This window comes from Sorex fumeus, unplaced genomic scaffold, assembly GCF_029834395.1.
Source record: "Sorex fumeus unplaced genomic scaffold, SorFum_2.1 ptg000028l, whole genome shotgun sequence".
Classification (NCBI taxonomy): Eukaryota; Metazoa; Chordata; class Mammalia; order Eulipotyphla; family Soricidae; genus Sorex; species Sorex fumeus.
In genome coordinates this window covers 7,915,939-7,940,060 of record NW_026606085.1, presented here as the reverse complement: position 1 = coordinate 7,940,060, position 24,122 = coordinate 7,915,939, and the positions used below count along the sequence as shown (strand labels likewise).

The 24,122-nt window shown below is 58.9% G+C and overlaps 1 protein-coding gene across 1 annotated transcript; it reads left to right on the top strand.

Moving 5' to 3' along the window:
* Positions 1-224: 224 nt before the first annotated feature.
* On the top strand, positions 225-18,152 carry SESN3 (sestrin 3). Its single transcript, XM_056114993.1, has 10 exons — positions 225-430; positions 8,750-8,815; positions 10,035-10,232; positions 11,206-11,388; positions 13,209-13,445; positions 13,943-14,117; positions 14,919-15,037; positions 15,944-16,134; positions 16,728-16,872; positions 17,933-18,152. Exons 1-10 carry the CDS (start codon positions 365-367, stop codon positions 18,017-18,019), a joined length of 1,467 nt encoding a protein of 488 aa, XP_055970968.1. The 5' UTR covers positions 225-364; the 3' UTR covers positions 18,020-18,152.
* Positions 18,153-24,122: the final 5,970 nt, after the last annotated feature.

Below are 24,122 nucleotides of genomic sequence, written 5' to 3'. Positions count from 1 at the left end.
CCCTTTTCATAGGCCTGCCGGCAGTGCTGGCCCCGCCCCGGGACCCGCCCCCCGGCCCCCGAGCCCCGGAGACAAACTTAACTTGCCCGGAGATTCGGGGCCTCCTCGGCCCCCGTGATAGGCCGGCGCGGGGACCGGCGCCTTTCATTGGCTGAAGGCCCGGGTCGGGGGCGGGTCGCGGCGGCGCGATTGGTCGGGAGGCGGGGCCTGCGTGCGGGGCGGCGGCGGCGGCGGCGGCGGCTGCTGGTCTGAGCCTGGCTGAGCGCGGGCCGGGGATGCGCGCGGGCGGCGCATCGCGCCGGTGAGAGCCGCGGCCGCCGGGTGGGCCCCGCCGCGGGGGGCGCTGCGCCGTGACAGCAGCACCATGAGCAGCCCGGACGCCGCGGCCGGCTACCTGCTCTGCACCAACTGCCGCAAAGTGCTGCGCAAGGTAGGGCGGGCCGCGGGCCCCCACGCCGGGGACGTGTATGTCGAGGGGTTCCCGTGGCCCGCTTCCCCGCCCCCGCCCCGCTGGGCGTGTCGTCGGGGCCCCCTCCGCAGGGCTGTCTCATGGTTGCCGCGGCCCCCGCCTCCGCCGCCCCTCCCCGGCTCCCGGTGCCAGCTCCGGGTATGGGTGGCCGTGCGCCCCCGTGCAGTCCTGGACCCGTGCGCGCCCTCCCCGGCTCCTGGTGCCAGCCCCGTGGTGGCGTGTGCCCCTGTGCAGTCCTGGACCCGTGCGTGGCCTCCACCCCCGGTTCCTGGTGCCTACCCCCGAGGGTGGGTAGTCGTGCGCCCCCGTGCAGTCCTGGACCGGTGCGCGCCCTCCCCGGAGGTCCTGGTGTCGGCTCCCGAGGGTGGGTGGTTGTGCGTCCCCCATGAAGTCCTGGACCCGTGCGCGGCCTCCCCGGCTCCTGGTGCTTCCCCCGGGGGTGGGTGGTCGTGTGCCCCCGTGCAGTCCTGGACCGGTGCGCGCCCTCCCCGGGACCCCCGGCCCTCGTCGGTGCGCGGAGCCAGCCGGGGCGGCCGCAGAGTGTACCGGGATTGTCTCGCGCTCTGCGCTTAGGTGCTCCGGGGAGTGGGGGAGGTGGGCACGGGAGGCGGCGGGGGGACGCTTTGGACCCAGAAACGCTCCTCTCGGAGTTTAGCAGCTGCGCCGGGTCGTACCCTGATCCGGTCATTCTTCTCTCGGCTCTGCCTTTACATTTCATTAAGTCGAAACATTAGCCGAGATGCTTCTGTTGGTCCAGGACCAATGAATTAAAAACGCTGAGCTGGGCAGACGTGTCGGGGGCTGAGAGTTTAAGCTGAATAAAGCCCCGGTTTTGGTCAGTTTCTCTAAACACAATTCAGCTGGGATTGTTCTTCGTGTATTTTTTTGTTAAGGAAGAAAGCAAGCATCTAAGAAGCAAGCTCAAATATTTGCGCTCTTTGTCCAAAATCTGTTTTTCTTCCTCTGCGGGTCAGGCCAAGTGCCAATCAAAGTTGTTTTTCAAGCCTCTTTTTCTTGCAGTAGGGCTGCGAGCTTTCCCCCCCCCCCCCTCCTGTTTTATTTGAGAACAGAAAGCCGAGTGACTGCCGATGGGAGGTTAATCGAACAGTTAAATATGCCTTAAATTTGTGTTTATTGGCTATGTTTCTCTTGAAACCATTTTTATTAAGTGTGCGTGTGGAGTATGTGCAGTTATTTTCCCCCCATAAACTCTGGGATCAAATTACAGTTGATACTTGCTCAGTTGGTGCAGGGCTGCTGGTGAGAAGCGGAATGGACCACAAGGCAGATCAGCCAGTGAAGCTTTAACTCTTTCCCTCCAGGGCCAGAACCCACCTCTGCCAGGCATTTCACAGCATTAGAAGGGAGAACTCGGGGCTGGAGCATGGAAAGAAAAAATAAAAGGTGTCTTTTGAGACTCCGTGGAGTTAATTCAGGTCTTGTTAAAATAAGCTAGTGTGTCTTTTTTTTTTTTTTTTTTTTTGCTGAATAAGAGGGGTGGAGAGCTATTGGCTGATTTTTTCTCTTTTTTAATAACTGGCAGTTTGGCAGGCTAATAAAATCTTTGGAGGTGATGCTCAGGTTCCTGTATCTGCTTCCTTTTCCTCTTGTGAGGGCCAGGACCCCACTAGTGTGTGGAGACCATCAGTCTTTGTCTTGGCTTTAACTGTGCATGGAAAGAACATTCTTATTCCCAGCCCCGCTGAGTGCAAGAGGCATATGGGAAAACCGGACATTCCCATTTTCATGCTTTGTAGATTTGAGTAACTTTGAGGAGTTTCCTATGGATTGGTTCTGTACTCAGGAAAAGCTGCCGTGGGCGTGTGCCCATTTGACCTGGAAGCACATGGAGCTTCTTAGGTCATTCCAGATGCTGGGCAACTCACTGTCCTCATTCTGGAAGCTTTGCTTCTCACCAGGAGACGTTCTTTTTGATTTAAAAAAAAATTGTGTGACTGCAAGGAGAGTGCCTCTGTAACTCAGTGTGTTTCTCTGCATATATCTGGTGATCTCCACTTAGTAAAGGTCCCTGGGAATCGAGTCCTGGTGGCAGGTGAAATCTGAGGTCAGTGCTGAAGGTGCCTGCCTGCCAGAGGGAGGTGCTGTATCACCCTCCTTAGTGACCAAGTGTCCCCTCTCTTGGTCCTGCAGCCGGATTCTCACTCCGGGGGCTTTTAGTTGTGACCTGTGAAATGCAGGGGGACCTTCCAAAGAAATAGAGTGCAGCTGCCAGTGAAATAACTTGACTTGCCCTACAGAACTGTACAAACCACACTCGGAAAAGTGCCATCTCTGCTTAGCTTCCGTGCCTGCCAAGGGAGCCCCTTGGCCATACCGAGCAGCCCCCGTCTGGTCACTTGTGGTCACAGAAGGGAATCAAGACGCGAGACTCCCAGGGAGAGCAACTGACCAGCAAAACTCTCTGTGGCTCTCCAGCTCCTGGTCCAGTGACTATGACTGCTGGAATAATGCGATCAAGTGTTTAGCAAAAGGAAATGCTTCTTTTTTCTCTGGAATGTCAATGCACTCTGAATATCATCCATCTCACATGAGTAAATCTTAGTGGCAGTGGCTCTATAAGGGAGTTGGTGGGGAGCAGGCCAGGCCTCTCCCATGCCTGTTGCACCTGGACACTGGATGTGAGTGTTCAGCAAGTAGGTATAGGTGGCAGCACTGGGCATGGACCACGGGTTCCCCTGGCGCTATGGGAATGAGGCTTCCCTGGGGACCAGGATGGAACATAGCTGCCCCAGACATTGCAGGGATGAAAACTCCTGGCAGATCAGGATGGACCATAGCTACCCTGGGCATTACAGGGAGGAGACTGCCCTGCAGACCAGGATGGACCATGGCTGCCCTGGGCATTAAGGAATAAGACTGCTCTGAGGACCAGGATGGACCTTTACAGAGCCTGCCAAGTGTAGGTATTTCAGGGATGTTCTTGTGAACCACCAAACTTCTGGGATTCACTTATAAAGTTACTTATTTTTAACAGATTTTTTTATGATTCTGTAAGTGAAGAGACAGAGAAAATTGAAACTATTAGATGGAGTCCAATTGAACCACTTCTGCAGACAAAATTGTCACTGTCCTCCTGTTGTTCATCGATTTGCTCGAGCAGGGTCCAGTAACGTCTCCATTGGAGACTTTTGTTGTTACTGTGTTTGGCATATCGAATACGTCACGGGGAGCTTGCCAGGCTCTGCCGTGCGGGCGAGATACTCTAGGTAGCTTGCCGGGCTCTCCGAGAGGGGTGGAGGAATCGAACTCAGGTCGACCATGTTGGCTGCATGCAAGGCAAGCGCCCTACCGCTGTGCTATCACTCCAGCCCGCAGACAAAATTACCAGTTCTAATTGTTCTCTGTGGTCCCGAGCAGAATTGCCTTCACTGGGCTTTGATAAGCGTTTTCCGACCTTGACTCATCAAGGTGCCCATACTCGTATTTTGGATTTCCCAGACCATTTTTCTTTGCCTTAAATGCATTCAGCAGAGATCTGGATTTGGTTTTTAACAGCTTTCTTCTGGAGACTTAAGATGCAATGTCTGTAGCAATGTCCCCCCATTGTTCATCGATTTGCTCGAGCAGGTACCAGTAACATCTCCATTGTGAGACTTCTTGTTACTGTGTTTGGCATATTGAATATGTCACGGGTAGCTTGCCAGGCTCTGCTGTGCAGGTGAGATACTCTCAGTAGCTTGCCGGGCTCTCTGAGAAGGAAGGAAGAATCGAACCCAGGTCGGCCAGGTCGGCCAAGTGCAAGGCAAAACCCGCTGTGCTATCAGTCTCTATCAGAGACTTAAGATGTCAGTGACAAAATGCTTGCATTGCATTAAAGTTTTAGGTAAATTTTAAATCACTTTTAAATTACCACTCAGATATGCAGCTATATTATAGTGGCTGTCTCCAAATTGTTTTTCCCTTTATCTTTAGTTCCAAGACCATCCCTGTGGCCTTGAATGAAAGTGGCCCGTGTTCCACGTGTGTGGCTGCATGTGGGCTCCTGCAGAGGGTACCAGGGTGACGGCTGCTGCAGTCCCCTCCCCTCCCATCTACCCACACATTGCCACCAGCTCTTACTCTCTAACTTGGCATGAGAAGCCGCTGGCAGTTTGAGACTGCTCCCCGGATGGAGGGTTCTGCAGGGTTTCGCGCAGAGCAGGGCAACTGCACTGGCCCGTGACCCCATCCCCAGGAATGACCCTCTGAGCAAGACTGTCTGGAGTTCTGCCCAGCTGGCCTCGTCCTGTGTCCCGGACCCATTCCCCCTGAGGCCTGCTTCTCTGTGAATTTCCAGCATCCCATAGGCCTTTGCCTGCTTGCTCTCCCCGGCCTGTACGTGAGAGACTCTTAGATGCTCTTAGTTCTGAAGATAATTCAGTTTTCTCTGCTTGTTCCCACCCCACCTCCCCATTAACCTGCTTCCGGTTCTTTTCATCAATAATTATATTATCAGTGGGCCTTTCTGACACTTCAGTAAACGAGAGTGTTTGGTTTAAAGTGAAGGAGAGGTGAGGATGAGCACACCTGGGGCCCGAGTGACAGCACTTTCGTTGTTCACAGCAGACCCAGGACCGGTCCCCAGCGCCCTACGTGGTTCCCCGAGCCTGCCAGGAATCATCCCTGAGCCCAGAGCCAGGATTAAGCCCTGAGCACCACCAGATGCGGCCCCCAAACAAACAAATAAAAACCCAAAACCTGACTGAGCCCTCATCTTAAGAGCTGGGTGAACTGGGCGGAGGGCAGAGAGTTCCTGAAAGGAGTGGGTGCCATGACCTTTGACCTGGTCAGAGAGGGCAGCAGGACTGGGTGGGATCTCAGAGCCTGTGGGCCCCAGGCCTGTTCCAGGGGCTGTTCTCACAGTCCTATGGACTGGTGACCGGTGCTGTCCCTGAGGTGAGGGGCCAGGTGTAGTGTCCCTCTCTGCTCTGCCCCCCACCCCCATCCTGGCTATGGGTTGTCATGAGTTTCCAGGCTCACCCCCTTGTCTCTGAGGGAGTTCTGGGTAGTAGAGCATCCAGAGTGGGCGGCCTGTGTACCCTGTGTAACAGCAGTACCCAGGCAAGGGTCTCTGGGGAAGGTTCATTTTGGGTGGCCCCCAGTGGCTTCCCTGCAGAGGGGACACCGGTCATCTGAGTCCGTGCTTTCTCTCGAAGAATGGAGAGGCCTGTGGAGTTTGGGTGGGTGCAGGGCAGGGTATACTCACAGCTGACCGGTGGACCCCCAGAAACACCAGCATCCCCAGATTCTGCTGTTTTGCAGGAGGACTCGAGTGCCCAGCAGCCAAGGTTCTTCTCCCTGTCCTTGTGGCTGGGGACAGGGCCTGACTAGAGCATGACTCTCATTCCCTCATAGGGGGTTGGGGCCTGCCTGCAGGGTGACATGGAATCACAGTGTCCTTCCCCCTGGGAGCCTGTCCAGCACCTTCCCTCGGAAACCCCTAGCCAGTGGGCACCTCTATTACAGCCTCTCCTGGGTGTCTGGAGCCAGGGTGGCCACCCCGTGCTTTCAGCCCTGTGGGGGCTAGACACCTGCAGGCCATGAGAGGCCTTGCTCCTTCTGCCCATGCTGGGCAGTGAGCACTGGAAGCGATCCCCCAAGGAAGGCAGCCAGGCTGGGGTCGCTGACCCTCTGGCTCTGTTTTCTCCCTGCTGCGGGGATCTCTCAAGTCGAACCTGGGTGGGCCGGACCCATTTCTCAAGTCGAACCTCTGTCTCTGCTCCTCCAAATCCACTTGGGACAGAGGTGGACAGTCTCACATCTGGGTGTATGTTCTATTCTTGCCCATAGGGGTCCTGGAGCGTGTTCTTCTGAGTAGAGCCCAGCTGATCCGCAGGAAAGTGGGGTTTACCTCATGGGGAGTGAGAGCTGGTGCGAGGGGAGACCTCCGTGACTACAGGACAGGCGGTTTCGAGTTTGGGGAACCCCCCACATGCTCGGGGAGCCTTGTGGAGCCTGCTGTGTCCTGAGCCCTGATGGACAGGCTGCAGGCAGGAGCTCAGTGTCCCAGCCAGTTTGAGGGGCTCTTCTTGAGGGGAGAGGGTGGGGCACTGTGCAGCCCAAGAAGCTTGGGAGCGGCGCTGAGGCCCCTGATGGGGCACGTGCCATCCATGAGCCAGCGGAGCCATCGCGGGTCAGCTCCCAGTGTGGTCGGGTGCCCTTGGGGCTATGTGGGACAGTAACCTGTAACCTGCCATTCCATGGGGCTGGGAATTCTTGTCCACCTGTGTGAAGCCTTCCCTGATTAGATGCGCTTGGCTCTAAAAAAAAAACAAACTTTGCCTGATTGGGTGAGCGACTAGAAATGAAAAACCTTTGCTTTAACCCTTAAACTGTTTTTCCCTTTGTCTCCTTTATTAAAGAGATGGCAGGAAATAGACCTGACATGGTGGCAGAATGAATGAATTGGTGGTTATGGAGGACCCTGATGAAGAACCCGCTTAGTTCCGGAGGTTGCAGGGAGATAGTGAGGGCACCCAAGAACTTGTGCTGAGGGTGGGCACTTGCCTTGCATGCAGCTGCTACGGTGACCCGGTTCCATTCCTCGCACCACATATGATCCCCAAGCCCAGAGCCAGGAGGAGCCCCAAGCAGTGCTGTACGTGGCCCCACCTCAGGGCTTCCCCGAAATGCAGTGGGTAAGAAATGGGTTCTGGACCCTCTCGTGAGTGCCCAGTGATGCTCTGCGCACTGTGTTGGCTTAGGAGCGAAGTCCCTGCCTGTAGTTCCAGGGCCAGGCGTGAGGAGGGGCCACAAGGTCATTCAGCAGGGCAGCACCCCTGGCACCCCTGTGTGGGTGGAGACTTGTACAAGGCAGCCCTCCCTGCAGCCCCAGGCACTTGTGCTGGTTTCCAGCGCTTTCTAAGAATAGGCGCTGAGTTCTCGTTCCATCATGGGCGCTCGCCTGGCCTCCAGCTGCAGCATGGGCTATTCACTGAGACCCACAACTCACAGCATCCCTCAGCTGTGGCTCCAGGAGGGACCTTCATCCTGGTTGATCCACCTTTCCTGCCCGGAACTGAAGCTTGTGTCGTGTGCCAGGTGCTTGCCCTGAGCAGGACTGGCATCTCCCGCTGCAGGAAAGGACGATTTCCTGGGCTGCGTGTGTGGTCCTCGTGGTGCCAGAGAGCACCCCTGCAGTGGGTGGAACCAGCCTCCCAGCCTGCCCTCAGGCTGATCTCCAACAGGGGACTCCTTAGGGGTCCCCCTGGACAGGGCCTTTTATTATCTGGTCTTAAAATAAGACAAAATACTGTGTCTTATTTTAATGTTGCTACATTTGGAACTTTAGAGAATTAAAGAGAGAACTGGATGTGGGGAACATGTTTTCGTGCAAATATCGGTAAGTCAGCATCATCGCTCTCAAAATTTTAGTTTTGGGGGTTATACCCGGCAATGCTTGGGGCTTGCTCCTGGCTCTGCACTCACGAGTATCTCTGGTGGAGTTTGGGGGCCACATGGGGTGCTGGGGATGGAACTTGGTTCAGCTGCGGCCTGCAGGCTCTGACCCCTGCCTGTATCATTGTCTGACTCCCCTCAGCTGACCATTTCTGGGAAAATTGGTGTTTCCAGCAGAAAGTTCTCTTGGACACTTTGTTTCTTCAGTGGAAAGAGACAAGATACTTTTGTTCTAAGAACAGGTTAGGGCAATGTATTGTTTCTGCTTTGGTTTGTTTCACTTTGCTTGTTTTGTTTTATGAAGTCGACTCTCTTATATACGCATCTAAATAAAGGGTTTCCTTTTTCTCTTGGAAACTGGAAGTTTCTACAGAGGGGTTACGGGGATGGGAGGGGTGTGTGGGGGGGTGTCAGAAAGTCACACCAGAGCCCGAATGACCCGAAGGTGCTACGTTGAGACTGGAAAGGCATCCTGGGTGGGGCTGCACCGGGGACTGACCAGGGGTCACCTGGCAGGGTGAGGGTTGGGGACTCCTCCTGCCTCTCTAGCACTGCCCAGGGCTCTGCCCAGAGTGGGCACTGCCTGGTCTCTGCTCCCACCTGCCTGTGCTCTGGCAGGCAGCTGCCTACTGGGGTCTCTGAGAAGGAGATGCAAAGAGCCTTCCTGTGGCCAACCAGGGCGAGTGCTGGGCTCCATCCCTCTGGAGACCACCTGTGCCTCATCTCCACACTGTGGGCCAGTGGGGTCCCTCTCAGCCCCAACAGCCTCGTTTCATGCTGCTTCACTCTGCTTCAGCACCTGGGCAGTGAGCATGCACCAACCCACCTCCCCTAGGAAGCCTCCAGCTGCCATTCCTACAGGAAATTCTCCTTTCTTGCCAGGATGCGCGGATTCGAGTGTCTCCACCCTTAACTAGAGGACCTAGTGCCTTCATTCCGGAGAAGGAGGTGAGCCCCGCCTCTCGGCCACATGCCCCTGAGCCCTCTGCTCCTGACACATTCCCCAAAGACTATCCCAAATCCGCTGAGTGATTTTTCTCTTCCACCCGCTCCCATGTTAAAGTCAGGGCACACTTGGAGGTCAGAGAAAAGTATTAAGTTTTATCATATTCGATTTCAAATATGACTTCTGAAAAGCCAGCAGGGAGACAGCCTGAAGATTTTCAGTTTTAAAACAGACATTGCTGGGAGGGGAGCGATAGGACAGTGGGGCGGGCGTTCGCCTTGCATGCGGCAACCCAGGTTTGATCCTGGGTATCCCGCCTTGTCCCCTAAGCACCACTGGGAGTGATCCCTGAGTGCAGAGCCAGGAGGAAGATCTGAGCAGTGCCAGATGTGGCCCCAAAACCAGCCTCAGAGAACTGTGTACCCCACTCAGGGCGGCCGGGATGATCTGTCCAGATCAGAGGCTTCCCTTAGACGCGACCAGAACCCCCGGGCACATGTTCATTGGCTGCTGGATTACTAGGAACCGGGTTGCAGAGACACGTTTGGGGTCTCTCTGGAAATACACTGCCACCACCAGGGAATGATTCTTCCTCCCTCACCAGAGCCTTTGTGGTGCTCCTGAGGCAAGTCCAGGGCAGAGTGGCCTGGGAGGACCTCGCAAACCAGTGCTCCTGCCTCACCTATCCCTGGCTCCTCTGAAGGAGGAAATGCAGACACTACAAGGGGGCAGGAAGCACCTCCATGCGCTTGTCGCCCCTGCCGTCCTCCACACTGGGCCAGGTTCGGGAGTGCCCCCGTGAGCCAGACCGAGCCCGTGTGAGCCCTCTGCTGCTCAGGGCAGGCATCCGCTTGAATGACCCCAGTGAGACCCACACAGATAGGCCCATCTAGGGATGTCTCAGCCAACACTTCTCGGTGCATCCTGTTCCCCTCTGTTCCCTAAGGAGTCAGCACATGTCTCTGTTGAAATCAGAGGCTGTGATGTTTGTCCAGAGGCAGGATTGTGTGCCCTTCCCTGCCCCAGCTGGCCACTGTCTGGCTGTCAGCTGTGCTGGCCGGGTGAGTCCCTCACCTGGCCTGGGAGAAGCCGGGTCCCCTGGTAGGGGTTGCCATTTGGGGTGTGGCGTGAGACCCTGGCGCAGCTTGCAGTGTGGCCAGTGTGGAGCAGTGACTGACCCGTGTCCCTTCAGTGACATGGCTGCCCCATGTCTGTCTCCAGGTCATCCCTGCACACCCCGCAGACGAGCGCACCAGCTTCCTGGTGGAGGAGTACTCGACCTCCGGCCGCCTGGACAACATCACGCAAGTCATGGGCCTGCACACGCAGTACCTGGAGTCCTTCCTGCGGAGCCAGTTCTACCTGCTGCGCATGGACGGGCCCCTGCCGCTGCCACAGCGCCACTACATCGCCATCATGGTGCGCTGTGTGTGAATACGTGTGCGCCTGCATGCGCTGTGTGTGCATATGTGTGCTGTGTGCATACGTGTGCTCCCATTTGCGCTGTTTGTGTGCATGCGTGTGCTCCCACATGCATTGTGCATGCATTCGTGTGCTCCTGCATGCGCTGTGTATGCATGTGTATGCTGTGTGTGCACATGTGTGCTCCTGTGTATCTCCTACATGTTCATATATGTGCTCCTGCCTGTGCTGTGTGTTTCTGTGTATGCTGTGTGTGTGTGTGTGTGTGTGTGTGTGTGCGCGCGTGTGCTCTGGGGTGCATGCATGTACAGGATCTGCACATGCCAGAATGAGGCTGGTGCCCACAGAGGCAAGAGCTGAGCCCGAGTCTGCTTAGGGCCTTTGGGTGTGTCAGGCCCAGGCCCCACAGCCCCTGCATCTCTGGTCAGCCCTGCCCTCGGGGGTGTCTGTATCAGAGCCTGGGATTCTGCCCTATTTCACTGGCATTATGGATTGGGCATTGTGACATTTAATCTGCCACTCTGTTGCATGAAACGCATCACTGAGCTGACGCGTGTTACCTGCCCGGGGACCCCAGAGAGCCCTGGACAGTGCCTGGCGAGCACAGCCCTGGCCCAGAGCAGCAGGCCCTGCTCCCACTGGAGCACCCCAGCTCAGGCTGAGCCCTTCCAGAGTCCCCTGTCCAGCAGCATCCCTGTGTCCTTCTCCAGGGTGCTCGGCGGCCATCCGAGGCCTGAGGCACTCACTGACCAGGAGAGGGCTGAGCTGTTGAGCAGGACAGTCCTGTTTGTGGGGGCCCAAGGTGGGCTCTGCATGGTGGCCCAGTGTGGCGGGCATCACTGAGCCCATTTGGGGGGGACGCGGTGTTGCTGGCAGCCTGGGAGGAAGGGGCTTGATGTAGAAAGGGGACAGCATGGGCGAGCCATCTGCTGCAGCATCCCAGCTCACTGGCCCCATGCCCTCGTCCCAGGCTGCGGCGCGCCACCGGTGCTCTTACCTGATCAACATGCACGTGGATGAGTTTCTCAAGACGGGCGGCAGCGCCCAGTGGCTGGACGGGCTGGAGTATGCACCGCAGAGGCTGCGCAACCTCAGTGAGGTCAACAAGCTACTGGCACACCGGCCCTGGCTGCTCAGCAAGGATCACATCCAGGTACGAGGCCACATGCCCCTGTGCCCTGCGTGCAGGGATACCTTGATGGCCCCTCTCCGAGGTCAGGGTGCAGATTCTGTGAGGTTGCCCCTAAGCTCCTAGCTGTGAGCACTGGTCAGCTCGGGGATCTGGAAAGAGTCCCTCTGCAGGGGACTGTGTGGACACTCAGATGCTGGAGGAACAGGGGCTGGGGAGGGCTGGGCTGGGCAGAGCTGGACTGGGCAGGGCTGGGCTGGGCAGGGCTGGGCAGGGAAGGGCAGGGCTGGGCATGGCTGGGCAGGGAAGGGCAGGACAGGGCTGGACTGGGTAGGGCTGGACTGGGCTGGGAAGGGCTGTGCTGGGCTGGGAAGGGCTGGGCTGGGCTGGGCAGGGCTGGGCAGGGCTGGGCAGGACTGGGCTGGGCTGTGCTGTGCAGGGCAGGGCTGGACTGGGCAGGGCTGGGCTGGGCTGGGCAGGGCAGGGCAGGGCTGGGCTGGGCAGGACAGGGCTGGACTGGGCTGGGCAGGACAGGGCTGGACTGGGCAGGGCTGGACTGGGCAGGGATGGACTGGGCTGGGCAGGGCTAGGCTGGGCTGGGCTGGGCTGCAGCCCTGGCCTAGAGAGACGCTGTGACAAATGAGCTCTCCATGGGGAACCAGGCATTTGGAGTCCTGCCCCAAGAGGTGTCTGTGGCCCCCACATGCAGGGTTGGCTTCCACCCCAGCCCACCAGGACCCCAGTACCTTCCAGTATGGCCCAAACCCTAAACCAAATGAAAAAGGGTTTAGTTTAGTAAACCAGTCAATTCCCTGCATGTGGAGCAGACCCATGGCCTGGGGTGTCCCTGATTACCCACGAAGGAGGTCTGAGCCGGGCCATGTTGGTTAGGGAACAGATCTGCGATACAGGTCTATGTGTAGTGCCATTACACAAAGCATGGACACACATGCTCACAGACACATGCATAGACATGCAAACATATGCACACACATATGGGTACACATATAGACACAGGCACAGACATACACAATCACATGCATAGACACGCAGGCACACAGATGCACACATAGACATCCAGACATATGGACACCCATGCACACACATGTATAAACATATATAGACACACGCACACACATATGGACACCATGCGATAGCACAGTGGGTAGGGCATTTGCCTTGCACACAGCCAACATGGCCGACCCGAGTTCGGTTCCTCCGCCCCTCTTGGAGAGCCTGGCAAGCTACCGAGAGTATCTCGCCCGCACGGCAAAGCCTGGCAAGCTCCCCGTGACGTATTCGATATGCCAAACACAGTAACAACAAAGTCTCACAATGGAGATGTTACTGGGCCCGCTCGAGAAAATCGATGAACAACGGGAGGATAGTGACAGTGACAGTGACAGACATGCACACCCAGACACATGAATGGCCACACGGGTACATACATCCCATACATGCCGGGTGTGGTGAGAGGGATGCAAGTGTTTCATGCAGGTATGAGCGGGGTTCTGCCTTCCTCATGGTGGGTGGCCTCTCTGGGGTGGTTGTCTGTGGACTGGCTTTGGTGGTTTTGAAGGAGCCTCTGTCTCCATGTGTGGTCCCCCGGGGTCCCCAGTCTCCCATCCTCAGTAGTGAAAGCAGCCTTAGGGGCAAGTGTGCAGGGCAGGGAGCAGAGCCACAGCTGTGGGGATGTGTGGAGGGTTGTGGCGCCTCGCACTGCCCCCTTGTCTGCCCCCAGCCAGCTCTGTAGTCCAGGGCCCCTGGAAGGCGTTTCCGATGTGTCGCCCAAGGGAGACGCTGATGCCCCCTGGATCTTCACCTCATTTCCTTCTTGGTCTCAGAACCTCGTCAGGACAGGGGAGAACAACTGGTCCCTGCCGGAGCTGGTCCACGCCGTGGTCCTGCTGGCCCACTACCACGCCCTGGCCAGCTTTGTCTTCGGCAGTGGCATCAACCCCGAGCAGGACCCTGAGATCACCAACGGCTTCCGGCTCATCTCCGTGAACAGCTTCTGCGACTGCGACCTGGCGAACGACAACAGCATCGAGAACGCCTCTCTGAGCGGCACCAACTTTGGGGTCTGTGTCTGCATGACTTCTCGGCATGTTTGCCCCAACTACCAGGGGCCGCATCTGAGAGCAAATTGTCTCCATCTGAGGCGGGTCAGAGGCTTTGGCGGCCTTGAGAACAGGAGCATGTCCTAGTGCAGCCTGCCCTTGGGGTATAGAACGAGCACACAGGGGCTTTGGAAGCAGAAAGGCCTGGGGCCAAGACAACAACTCCAAGAGCTAGGCACCAGGGAGGACGGCTCCAGGCCCGGTACCCCTCGGCCCCTCAGCCAGGCCTGCCCCCACAAACTAAACATTGATGCTATAACAAACCGTAGCGATGGCGCCTTCCCTGGCCATCACCGGGAGATCCATAGCTCCTGTCCTGTGTCTTCAAGGCACCAAAGCACCCAGGGGATGTGCAGAGACCCCACAGCAGAGAGAAGAGCTGTAGGACAGTGGGGACCCGGGCTAGGTGTGCCCTGGGCGGCGTGTGGGCAGAGCACTAACCGGCTCTGCTCTGGCAGCTCGCAGACTCCCTCGGGGAGCTGGAGGCCTTGGTGGAGAGGATGAAGAGGCTGCAGGAGCAGCGGACAGAGGACCCGGTCTCGCAGGCTGACAGAAATGCTCGTTTCGAGCAAGAGCAGGAGGAGGACCTGTTCATGGCCTCGGAAGACACTTTCCACTCGTTCCCTCCTTCCGGTATGTCCCTGTCCTTGCCTGGCATTTTCTGTGGCTGAGCTCCACTCCCATCCCACCTCCAGGTTCCTTGGGTCTCCCCTGCTCCCACCTTCCCACTGGCAGGACCCTGGGGAACCCCAGCTCTGCACCAACACCCGTCCTGGGTGGTCAGGTTCAGGCTGACCTTAGAGCAAGCGGAACTGGGTGAGGCCGTGCTCTGGACTTGGGGATCGTTGTCACCTTGCTGTGGCCCTGGGCACCGGCCTTCCCCAGGGGCTGCTGGAGAGGGACCACAGCCGACTCATGGCTGACCGCTTAGGCTGGCTGCTGTCAGACTCCCTAGCACCCCGGGGAGCAGACGCTGGTCTTGAGCCCATTGGGCCTGTTTCACCCGCAGTGTGGCCCAAAGCCCTCGCTATAAACCAGGGGCACACCGCAGGGATTCCGGCCGAGCTGAGCCCGGTTTGGACTGAGTGAGTGCAGGTGGCTATGGCTTACAGTTCCGGGAGGGAACTGCAGGACCTGGTGCTGGGGACGGCGCATGCCTTGCTCGCAACTGGCCCCTGTTTCCTCCCGAGCATTGCGGGGTGCAGCCCTGAAGACCCCCAAACCCCCACAGAAGGGAAAGATCCAGGTCAGGGGGCTGCTTAGGGCACGAGGCTTTTGCCTTGCAGATGACAGCCCCTGCGTCCTCTTCACTCCTGAGGACAGAGCCAGGGACCCCCGACACCTCCGTGGGTGCTCCTCAATGTAGAGCGAAGACAGGCCGGGGTGCTCGTCACTCTGCAGCCGCTCCTCCCTCACTGTCCCCGTCTCTCCCAGACTTTGAAGAGGATGCGGCCATCTCTGCTGGCATCTCCCAGTACGTTGACGACCCCGGCTTTGGGTACGAGGACTTCGCCAGGCACGGGGAAGAGCATTTGCCAACGTTCCGCGCCCAGGTAGGAAATGCTCGGTGCCGGGCAGCGGGGATACCCTCAGGGCCCCTGGGAGGGAGGTGCAGGCATGGACTCACCCACAGCTGACTGGTCCCCTGGAGACCAACACGCCAGAGTGTCCACGACACCCTGGCAGAACGCAGCTGCCCCATGGCCTCCCGGGGGTCACTAGCCCAAGTCGTGGCTTCCAGAGTCTTCGCAGACAGCCGCAGACTCGGGTGCTGACAAGTGGGAGCTTATTGGGCAGCTCAGGTTGGCATGTCAGACCCCTCCCATGTCCAGGCCGCTCCTCTCACCACACAGGCGGTCGCTCGTCCCCTCCTCAGGCCCTGTCCAGTGTAGGATGTCCTTGTCTTGCCCCTCACCCCCTGCTTGCCCAGTGCATGGTGGCCTGCCCCATCCCTACTCTGCGCCCTGCCCAGGTCCCTTTCCTGGTCTGGACTCTGCAGCTGGAGCCCCTGTGTCCCCTGGCTGGGACTGCTGCTCTGTCACCTGTGTCTGGACCTCTCTAGAACTGTCCCCAGCAGCTCCCTGTCCACTCAGCCTCGGTCACATGCATGTGGGTCAGAGCCCGGCCATTTTTTTTTTCCTGCCATCTCTCTGTGCTCAGAGCCCGACCTGGTCCTGCCGTCCATCTAGGCATAGGCAAGGGACAAAGAGAGAATAGGCTCGAGTACTGCCTGGCTGGGGCTCCCTTTCACTGACCGTGGCCCCACCCCGGCCACCTGCTACCTGCAGGACTGGAGGCCTTTAGTGCCCAGTTAAGGGGACAAGCTCCCCCGACCCCCAGCTGTGCCAGTGTCCCCCATTCTGGTCCCTGTGTGGTTAGAAGGTGTTTGTGGGGCAGGGCACATGGACGGTGCCCAGGCTGCTGAGGGCCCTGCACCAACCACTGCTCTCTCTGGCCAGGATTACACGTGGGAGATCCACGGCTTTTCCCTGGTGAACAGACTCTACTCGGACATGGGCCACCTGCTGGACGAGAAGTTCCGCATGGCCTCCAGCCTCACCTACAGCAGCATGGCCACGCGCGAGGGCGTGGACACCAGCACCCTGCGCCGGGCCCTGTTCAACTACGTCCACTGCATGTTCGGGATCAGGTGGGCCCCGAGCAACCCTCCCCATAGCCCCCGCATCCCCCAGAGGCTCCCGGGAAGGTGAACAGTTGGCCTCCGAGTGGACTAGGTCAGGGCTTGGGAGCCCACCGGCCTTTCGCTGGCTTGGCGCCATCCAGAGTAATTCCACATGGTTCTCTCTGCCACGGCAGCAGAACCCCAGCCTGTGAGGCTGAGCGTCCCCTCGGGCTTGACTCTGTCTCATGCTCCTTGGTCTGGTGACTCATGTCTGGATCAGCCAGGGGGCCAGCACTTTCCCTGCTGTGTGCTCCCTCCAGCCCCCCAGACCTGTAACCCACAACCACCTGCTATCTTGCTGAACGAGCAGAGGGACCCCACGCACCCGTACCCCATTTCTGCCCCGGACGTCGTTCCCTTCTGTGACAGTTCCCTGCTCCTGGCTCTCGCCCCCCACACACACCCCCGCCAGCTCTACCCACAGTGTCTGTGGTTCCTGTATGTCCTACGCGAACATCCAGAGTGTCGGGACCTGGGGGCGGCTCCGTGGGGACCCGGCAGCATGTCTGCGGTGGCCACTCCCATTCGCATCTTGAGAAACGGCCCCTCCTCACCCCCAGGTACGATGACTATGACTACGGGGAAGTGAACCAGCTTCTGGAGCGGAGCCTAAAGGTCTACATCAAGACAGTAGCCTGCTACCCCGAGAGAACCACCAAGCGCATGTACGACAGCTACTGGCGCCAGTTCAGGCACTCGGAGAAGGTGTGTGTCCCGACACCCCTCCTGCCGGAGGCCACGAGAGGCACCTGGACAGGGTGGCAGCGTGCACAAGCCCCATAGGGACCTGACCCTGACCCGAGCCCCAAGAACCAGCTGCCCAGAGGCCAGAGTGCCCAAGCCCTGCAGGACGCCCACCTCACAAAACAACTGAACGTGGGAAAGTAGTTTTGAATTTTTGCTCCAAATGTATTGCGAGACAAGGCAGCCTGAGGTACGGCACAAGCTGTGGTCACCCTGGCACCATAGCCCACCCCTACTGGCCACGAACCGGTAGTCCCTTGCCCCCTAGCACTTGGTACAAGACCCCCAAGATGCATGAAGAACATCCCACCGGATGAGACAAACAGGGGCCGTTAGATCCAAGCCCAGTGAACACGAAGGCTCTCACCAACGTCCTGGAAGCTCCAGCTTCAAACCCTGAGTCTTTGTCAATCCCGAGCCGAACACCTACACTGGCAGCATATCCTCTGACCAAGAAAACCCTCCTCGAGCCCTTAGCCCCGGGCATGGCCGACCCCTCCCTGCCCTCTGTCCCCTCCCTGCGCTGGATGCTTGCCAGACCCCAGGACTCGGCTCGTCCCGAGTCAGCTCCTGCTGACAGGCATAGGGCATGGCATGGGGACGGGATGGGGAAGCTTCTGTTAGTCCTGGCTGATGGTCTGCTTTCCGTCACACCCTCACAGCTGGACCTAGGCATGGACTCTTTCCTCCAAGGGACCGAGCAGGGCTGACGGCCCGAGTGCTCTCAAATGGCAGAACTCACGTTGGGAGGGAAACTGTTACTCTTGATCTTCAGGCCTCTCACTGCATGCTTCAGAATAGTGCAGTGGCTGTTTCCTGGGGACAGTGGCCCCAGCAGGCCTTGCCCTGGTGTCCCCGAAGGAATCTGAGCCCCTCCTCCCTCTCCCCTGCAGGAGTTTGAGCCCTTCCCCTCTCCCCTGCAGGAGTCTGAACCCCTCCCCCTCCCCCTTTCCCCTGCAGGTGTCTGAGCCCCTCCCCCCCCTCCCCTGCAGGCAACTGAGCCCTCCCCCTCTCCCCACAGGTGCATGTGAACCTGCTCCTCATGGAGGCCCGGATGCAGGCTGAGCTACTCTATGCCCTCCGAGCCATCACTCGGTACCTGACTTGAAGGCCCCGACCCCACATGGAGGCGCAGGACCACCTTTCCCAGGACTGGGCGGCAGCAGCTGTGTGTGCCGGGCCACGTGCCCCTGTGGCTGTGAAGTGCAATGGTGTGTCCGACCCTCCCTGACACTCCTGGCCGCCCCCATCGCCCCTGCAACCATCAGGCTACGTCTGGGGGGCACCACTCACCTTCGGGGTTGTGTGCACGTGGATGTTTTCCCTCCTTATTTTTTTTTTCTTTCAATTTTTGAAATGAGCAAAAGCGCTTACAATCCGCCCCAGCTGTCGCTTGGCAGCCACGGCACCACCTGAGCAAGATACCAGCACCCGGACACAGCGGCGCCCCCTCCTCCCAGGGCCCCGACGGGTGCGATTTGGCTGTTTATGCTGCTTTGGCACCAATGTGAAGCGTGACCAGCCGCTGTCCACCCTCCAATGTGAACCCCCTCGGCGCCGACCCTGCTCGCCTCTCCCCGACATGAGTGTCCACTTTCCACACCAGCTGCATCTCCGGCAGCCCCCGGCATGGCCACCCCAGACTGGCCAAAAAATTTTCATTGCTCATTTTTCTTTTCTCATGGTTTTTGTACATGGCAGCGAGCAGAGGATTTTTCCCCCCTCCCCGGACTTTTAAAGATCAGTTCCCATGGGGCACTTCACTGTGCAGAGGATGTGTTTCTCTGCATTCCTGTCACTCGGTGGCCACGGGGGGTACCATGGGGCCGCTGCCCATCCCAGTAGAGCCAGATGTTCTTCGTGCGTGCTGGGCAGTGCCCTCCCATCATGCCAAAGCTTCCCCGGGACGCTCCCGCACAGCCCCTGCGGGAAAGCCAGTGAGTCTTCCGGGACGCCCGCGTTGCCCTCCCCAAGGCCCCATTTTTGCGTCGGCCAGCCTGGTCTGCTGTGACCATCCTCACAGATGGCAGGGCACGATCGTAGCTTTAATCCACTCTGCACGCAGGTGCCTGAGCGGCAGGTGCGGGTAGGGGGGGGCCGCATGGGGGTCCCTCCCCCCGCCCCACACACCCTCAAGTCCTTGATCACACGCTTCTTCAGCAAAGCAACCCCCACCGTCCTGGACTGTCTGAGGGAGGAGGCCTTCTCTGCCCGTCCCCTCCCCACCGCCCACAGTGCTCAGGGACCCACAGCCTGCAGGAGTCTCTGAGCTCACTGTCTGGAGTCTGAGGTACTCTGTGTGAGGGAAACCATTTAAGATGGGGGCGTGTTGGGGGGGCAGCCGGGTGATGGATCCGGGGCCCTGCCCAGGGCCACCCCCGCTGTCTAGAATGGGGCAGGACTCAGGCAATCCTGGCCTCAAGCATTCATGCTGAGATATGGGCTTTCTGGGACAAGGAGGTGACGCCGCGGCCACCCAGCCAGAGGGGCCCGTGCATACACCAGTGCCTTCCCCAGTCCTTTCCCAGCTCGTGTACCCAGGAACCAAGCACGGGGCTGGTCCAGGCGGTCATCAGCCCCTCCGTGCATGGACAGCCCTAGCTGGGCGTGCCCGATGGCCAATTTGGAATCCTGACGCGGGTGTCCGGGGGGGCGTTTTCCTGAGAATCGGACTTACTATGTAGTAATTTATGTAGTTGAACTTTTATATATTAAATGTGATATTTTCAGACGCGACGCCTGGCTCGCCCGGGGCACAGGTGGTAGCCGTCAAGTACCCGCCGGCTCCTCGGACTCACGTGCCAAACTGACACCCGGGAGGGGGTGGAGGGGCAGGTTCGATGCATGTGAATGTGACCTCTGACCTGCCGCTTGTCCCGAAACCCAGCTTGTGACGCGGGTGGGAGGGTCAAGCCCAAGGGCCATGCATGAGAACCAAGTGCCACCTACCGGCCACATGGCCATTTCCTCCTCCGGCCCTTCTCAGGAAGAATCCTCGCCTCACACCACGCCCCCTCCCCAGCCCGAGTCAAGCCCTGTAGGTCACTGCTCCCCGCACGATGCCCTCCCACGCTTTCCCCTCACGGAGCATCTGAAAGCCCCAAGCTGTGGATGTTGGCGCCACCCGGCAGAGCCTACACGGGCAGCGAGCAGAAGGGCCTTCAAACTCACAGGACATGTGGGGGGCCAAGAGCAGGGCAGGTTTGGAGAGAAAACTTTTGTTCTCTGCCCATCTCCCCGGCGGCCGTGTGTGAGGTCCAGGGAGAAGCTCCTGCTCCACGCAGGGCCCCAGAGCCCCCAGCCCTCCTGGCCACAGCCTTCGTCTCCAGGGCTCAGCAGCCTGTGCACAGGCCAGAGCGGGCACACGGCTGGGCCTCATGGCCGAGGGTCTTCTCCCTGCCGATGCTCCCCAAGTGCCTCTGTGTCGTCCTGGGGTCACCAGCACTCCAGCCTCTGACCCTCACTCCTGGGCTTGCTCCGTCACCACCCCACTCTCCACTACCTCATCCCCGAGGACCCAGGGGGCCCGTCTGCTTGGACACGGCCTGTCCTCGGCCTGCTGCCCGCTTGTTGGTGGCCCCGGTTCTGCCTTCAGCCAAATCCTGCTCCTGCAGGACCCCGTGTGGCCTCCCTCCCCGGCTTGGGTCTGGGTGGCCTGAGAGACCGGCAGGGATGTCAGTGTGGGTCTGGATCTTTTCAGAACACAGAGGTCAGTTCAGACTTCTGTTCAGTCAGCATCGGGTAGAAACGGCCTCGTAGTAGAGGGACAGAAGCTGAACAGGGGGGGTGTGTGGTGACACACGTGTGTATGTGAAGCAGCTCACATGCTACACAGCCTGCGTTCTTGCTGCTCCCACACCAGGTCACTCTAACGGGGCTGGGAGGGGCAGTGCTGGCACGTGCCCGCATCCCCCAGCCTCACAGAATCTGAGATTTCAGCGATCCTTCCTGGTACATGGCCCAGGGCACACCCCACCTTTAAGGCCTTGTCAGCCGCATGGGGGAAACCGGGGTGGGGGAGCACTTGATTCTGATTCTTGGGGGCATCAGGCTGTGGAATGAGCTCTGGTGGTGCCTCTGGTGAGCACACAGCCCGGAAGGACTGCAGAGGGGCTGAGTTTGCTCAGTATGCGTTCTTGCCCCCGTCCCCCTAGCCTGAGTGGACCGTCTGAGCGGAAACGTGGGGTCTGTGCAGGGAGATGGGAAAGAGAGCGAAGCACTGGTCTGGGGCACGCTGGAACACCCTCCTTATGCCGCTTCAGGTGTCAGCTGGAGGACGTGAACCAAGTCAACTGTCCTCCTACAGGACATGGGCGACCCGACCCCCAAATGGCTGGGTGGACTGAGGGGACCTGGGGGCTTTGCTCCCTGTCGGAGTCTCATGTCTCTTCTCTGAGACATTCCTCTGCTCCCCCCAGGGCCTCAGTTCTCCCAGCACAGACGCTCCCTGTGTGTGCCCCTCTCCTCTGGAAGGAAACGCGTCCCCCCTCCCCACCTCTTAACTCTCTCCCACCCTGAAACCAGTCAGGCCCAGAGGCAACTCCTGACAGGGAGAGACCCCGTGCGACCCCCTGGAACTTGCCCTGCTCCGCTGCCAGCTTGTGAGGGCCCTGCTGGCCTGGGCAAACTGGACGGACCCTCTCACGTAGCCAACAGGGGACTGAACCAGCCCCCTCCCTCCCCAGTGGTGAGTGAGCTCGTGGTGTGCAGTGAGTGGCCTGTCAGTATTAACCCCAACTTCGCCTTCGTGTCCCTGGGCCTCTGTACTCCGACGCTCCGAAGCTGTGACGGGCTCCCCGGCGAGTCCCGTGCTTTGTTACTGTGACCTTGTTCTCCCCGAGCCCGGAGTCCGTCCTTGGGCTCCCGAGAGAGCGTGGGCGCATCAGGACTGCCCCAGGCTCCAGTGACCGCTGACCATGTTCTATTCTGCAAACCTAGAGGCTCCCATGCGCCACCTGCCTCTGGGGACTGGGAGCCCCTGCTTCCCGGAGTAGACACCGAGGAAGCCTCGTGCAGACGTGGGCTCTCGCTCAGGTTGCTGGCTTTGTGGCCTCGCTGGAGCTGGCCCGGGTGCGTCTGTGTGATGGTCTGGTACTCTGAAGCCTCCATTTCTTGTGCTGTCTTGTTTTCTGGAGGGAGGGTAGGAGCACATGAGCAGAGGCAGGAGGTACCGCTGGTGGGCCAGGATGAACAGGTTTGAGATACAGGAACTGTGTGTTAACATGTTAACAACAATTCATAACTGCACTTTTTATGACATTTTGAAAAATCTATTTATAGGTACAGAACAATGGGTTTTGTTAAGCTGTATCATTTATACTTGCAGAAATTTATTTCGTTGTTATTAGTAGGAATTTTATTAGTTCAATAAAATCGGCTAAATGGAATCCTTGATTGGTCATTCTTGTAACTGATTCCTGATGGTTGGCTGGTGGCGGGGAAGAAGGGGAGGGCATTTTGTGTGTGTCTGTGTGTGTGTCTGTGTGTGTGGCCGTGTATATCTGTGTGGCAGTGTGGGGGGGCAGTGTGTGTATGGCAGTGTGTGTCTGTGTGTCTCTCTGTATGTGGGTCTGTGTGTGTGTGGCCATGTGTATCTCTGTGTGGCAGTTTGTGTCTGTGTATAGCTGTGTGTGGCTGTGTGTGGCAGTGTGTGTGTGTCTCTGTGTGTATGACAGTGTCTCCCCTCCTTGCTGCCAGCCCTGCATTCAGAGAGAGCAGAGTATGTCACTGTCTCTGACTGGCCCCTACCCTTTCTCAGACTGTACTATGAGGGGGAGACGGCTGTGTGAGTCTGATGCCGTGACCATCTGACCATTCCCTGCAGCTTCCTATCATTGGTGGAAGCACCAGGTGTGAGTGTGGGGCCGGCTCTTCTCCCCGGGCCCCCAAGCAGGGAGGCGGGCAGGGCCCCCCTTGCTTCTTCCGTGTGTCCTGACAGTGCATCGGCCCCAAGGTGCTCTGAGGTGGCGAGGGACTGGCAGAGCTGCTGCTCGTTGAGGACAGAGCAGGAGAGGCAGCGGGAGGCCATGGGGCGGGCGCCTTGATTCAGGATTTCTAAGTGGCTCCTGAATGCCACTGTCTTCTGCCTCAGACTGACTGCTCAGGACCCTCCTGTGCCCCACTGCAGCTCTCAGCAATCACCAGCCATGACCCCACCCAACCCCAGACCCACCTTCTGACACAGGTTCTTGGGGCTCAAGGCCTGGAGCCCCTTTGAAACTCCAATGGAAGCACCGGGTCCTTTGCCCACGGGGCAGATGAGTCCTGTGGAAGAGCGTGTGGGCGCGCTGCCTGTGGGGGTGCTTTCAGGGGCTGCCAGCCCCTCTCGGAGGCACCCCAGCTCCCCACGGCACTTCCTTCCATCCCCACCTTTCTTACTTCAAACATTCTTTACTGGGGCTGGAGCGATAGTCCAGCAGGTAGGGCATTGGCCTTGCACACTGCCAACCCGGGTTCAATCCCCGACACCCCATAGGGTCCCCCAAGCACCACCAGGAGTAATTCCTGAGTGCAAAGACAGGAGTAACCCTGAACATCCCTGAGCGTGACCCAAAAAAGCCAAAAATCAAAAAACGAACAAAAACATTGCCTGCTGTCCTGCGTGTGCTCCTGGATAGAAAAGACGCCCCAAGAGAAAGGGTCACAGACTGGCAGTCAGCAGCTGGCCGCAAGCAAGGGGCTTCCTTGGGACCTGGGACCCCGCTGGGGCAACCCCTGCAGGGAGGCTCCACTGTCGCCAGGGGGCACCAAGCAGGGCTGCCTGCCCGGGCATTGCATAGCCAATGCAGTGAGGCTCTGTTGCCACCAGAGGGCGCAAGCTTCTGGCTCCCCTCCCCCCCCCCCCACCTCCGGTGAGTGCGCTGAGTCCCCGTTACCACCAGGGGGCTCCCGCCAGCGTCTGTCCATCTGCTGGTCCCCCTCCTTGCCCCCAGGAACTCCCCACAGCCTGCCCACACCTCCTGGCAGGACTGCAGGAGTGGAGGGGAATGGGCATGACCCGGGGGTCCCCACTCAGACCCTGCACCCCTGAGGCCTCTCCCAGTAGGACCAACGGGGGACAGGACAGTGGCCAGCAGCAAGGCCGAGCCCAAAGCACGGATTGCCAAGGGCTGGGGAGGAGGAGGCAGAGAGGGGACTGGGGGAAAGTGGCGGGCAGGCGGCTTGGGCATCTTTGAGATGGGGCCTGGCTCCAGGCACTGTCCCTGCTAGGC

Bases quoted from the DNA above. Each gene is read 5' to 3' on its own strand.
- SESN3 (XM_056114993.1), top strand. From the start codon at position 365: ATGAGCAGCCCGGACGCCGCGGCCGGCTACCTGCTCTGCACCAACTGC. The intron at 14,118-14,918 runs GTATGTCCCTGT...CGTCTCTCCCAG, and splicing joins CCACTCGTTCCCTCCTTCCG to ACTTTGAAGAGGATGCGGCC. The intron at 16,135-16,727 runs GTGGGCCCCGAG...CCTCACCCCCAG, and splicing joins CACTGCATGTTCGGGATCAG to GTACGATGACTATGACTACG.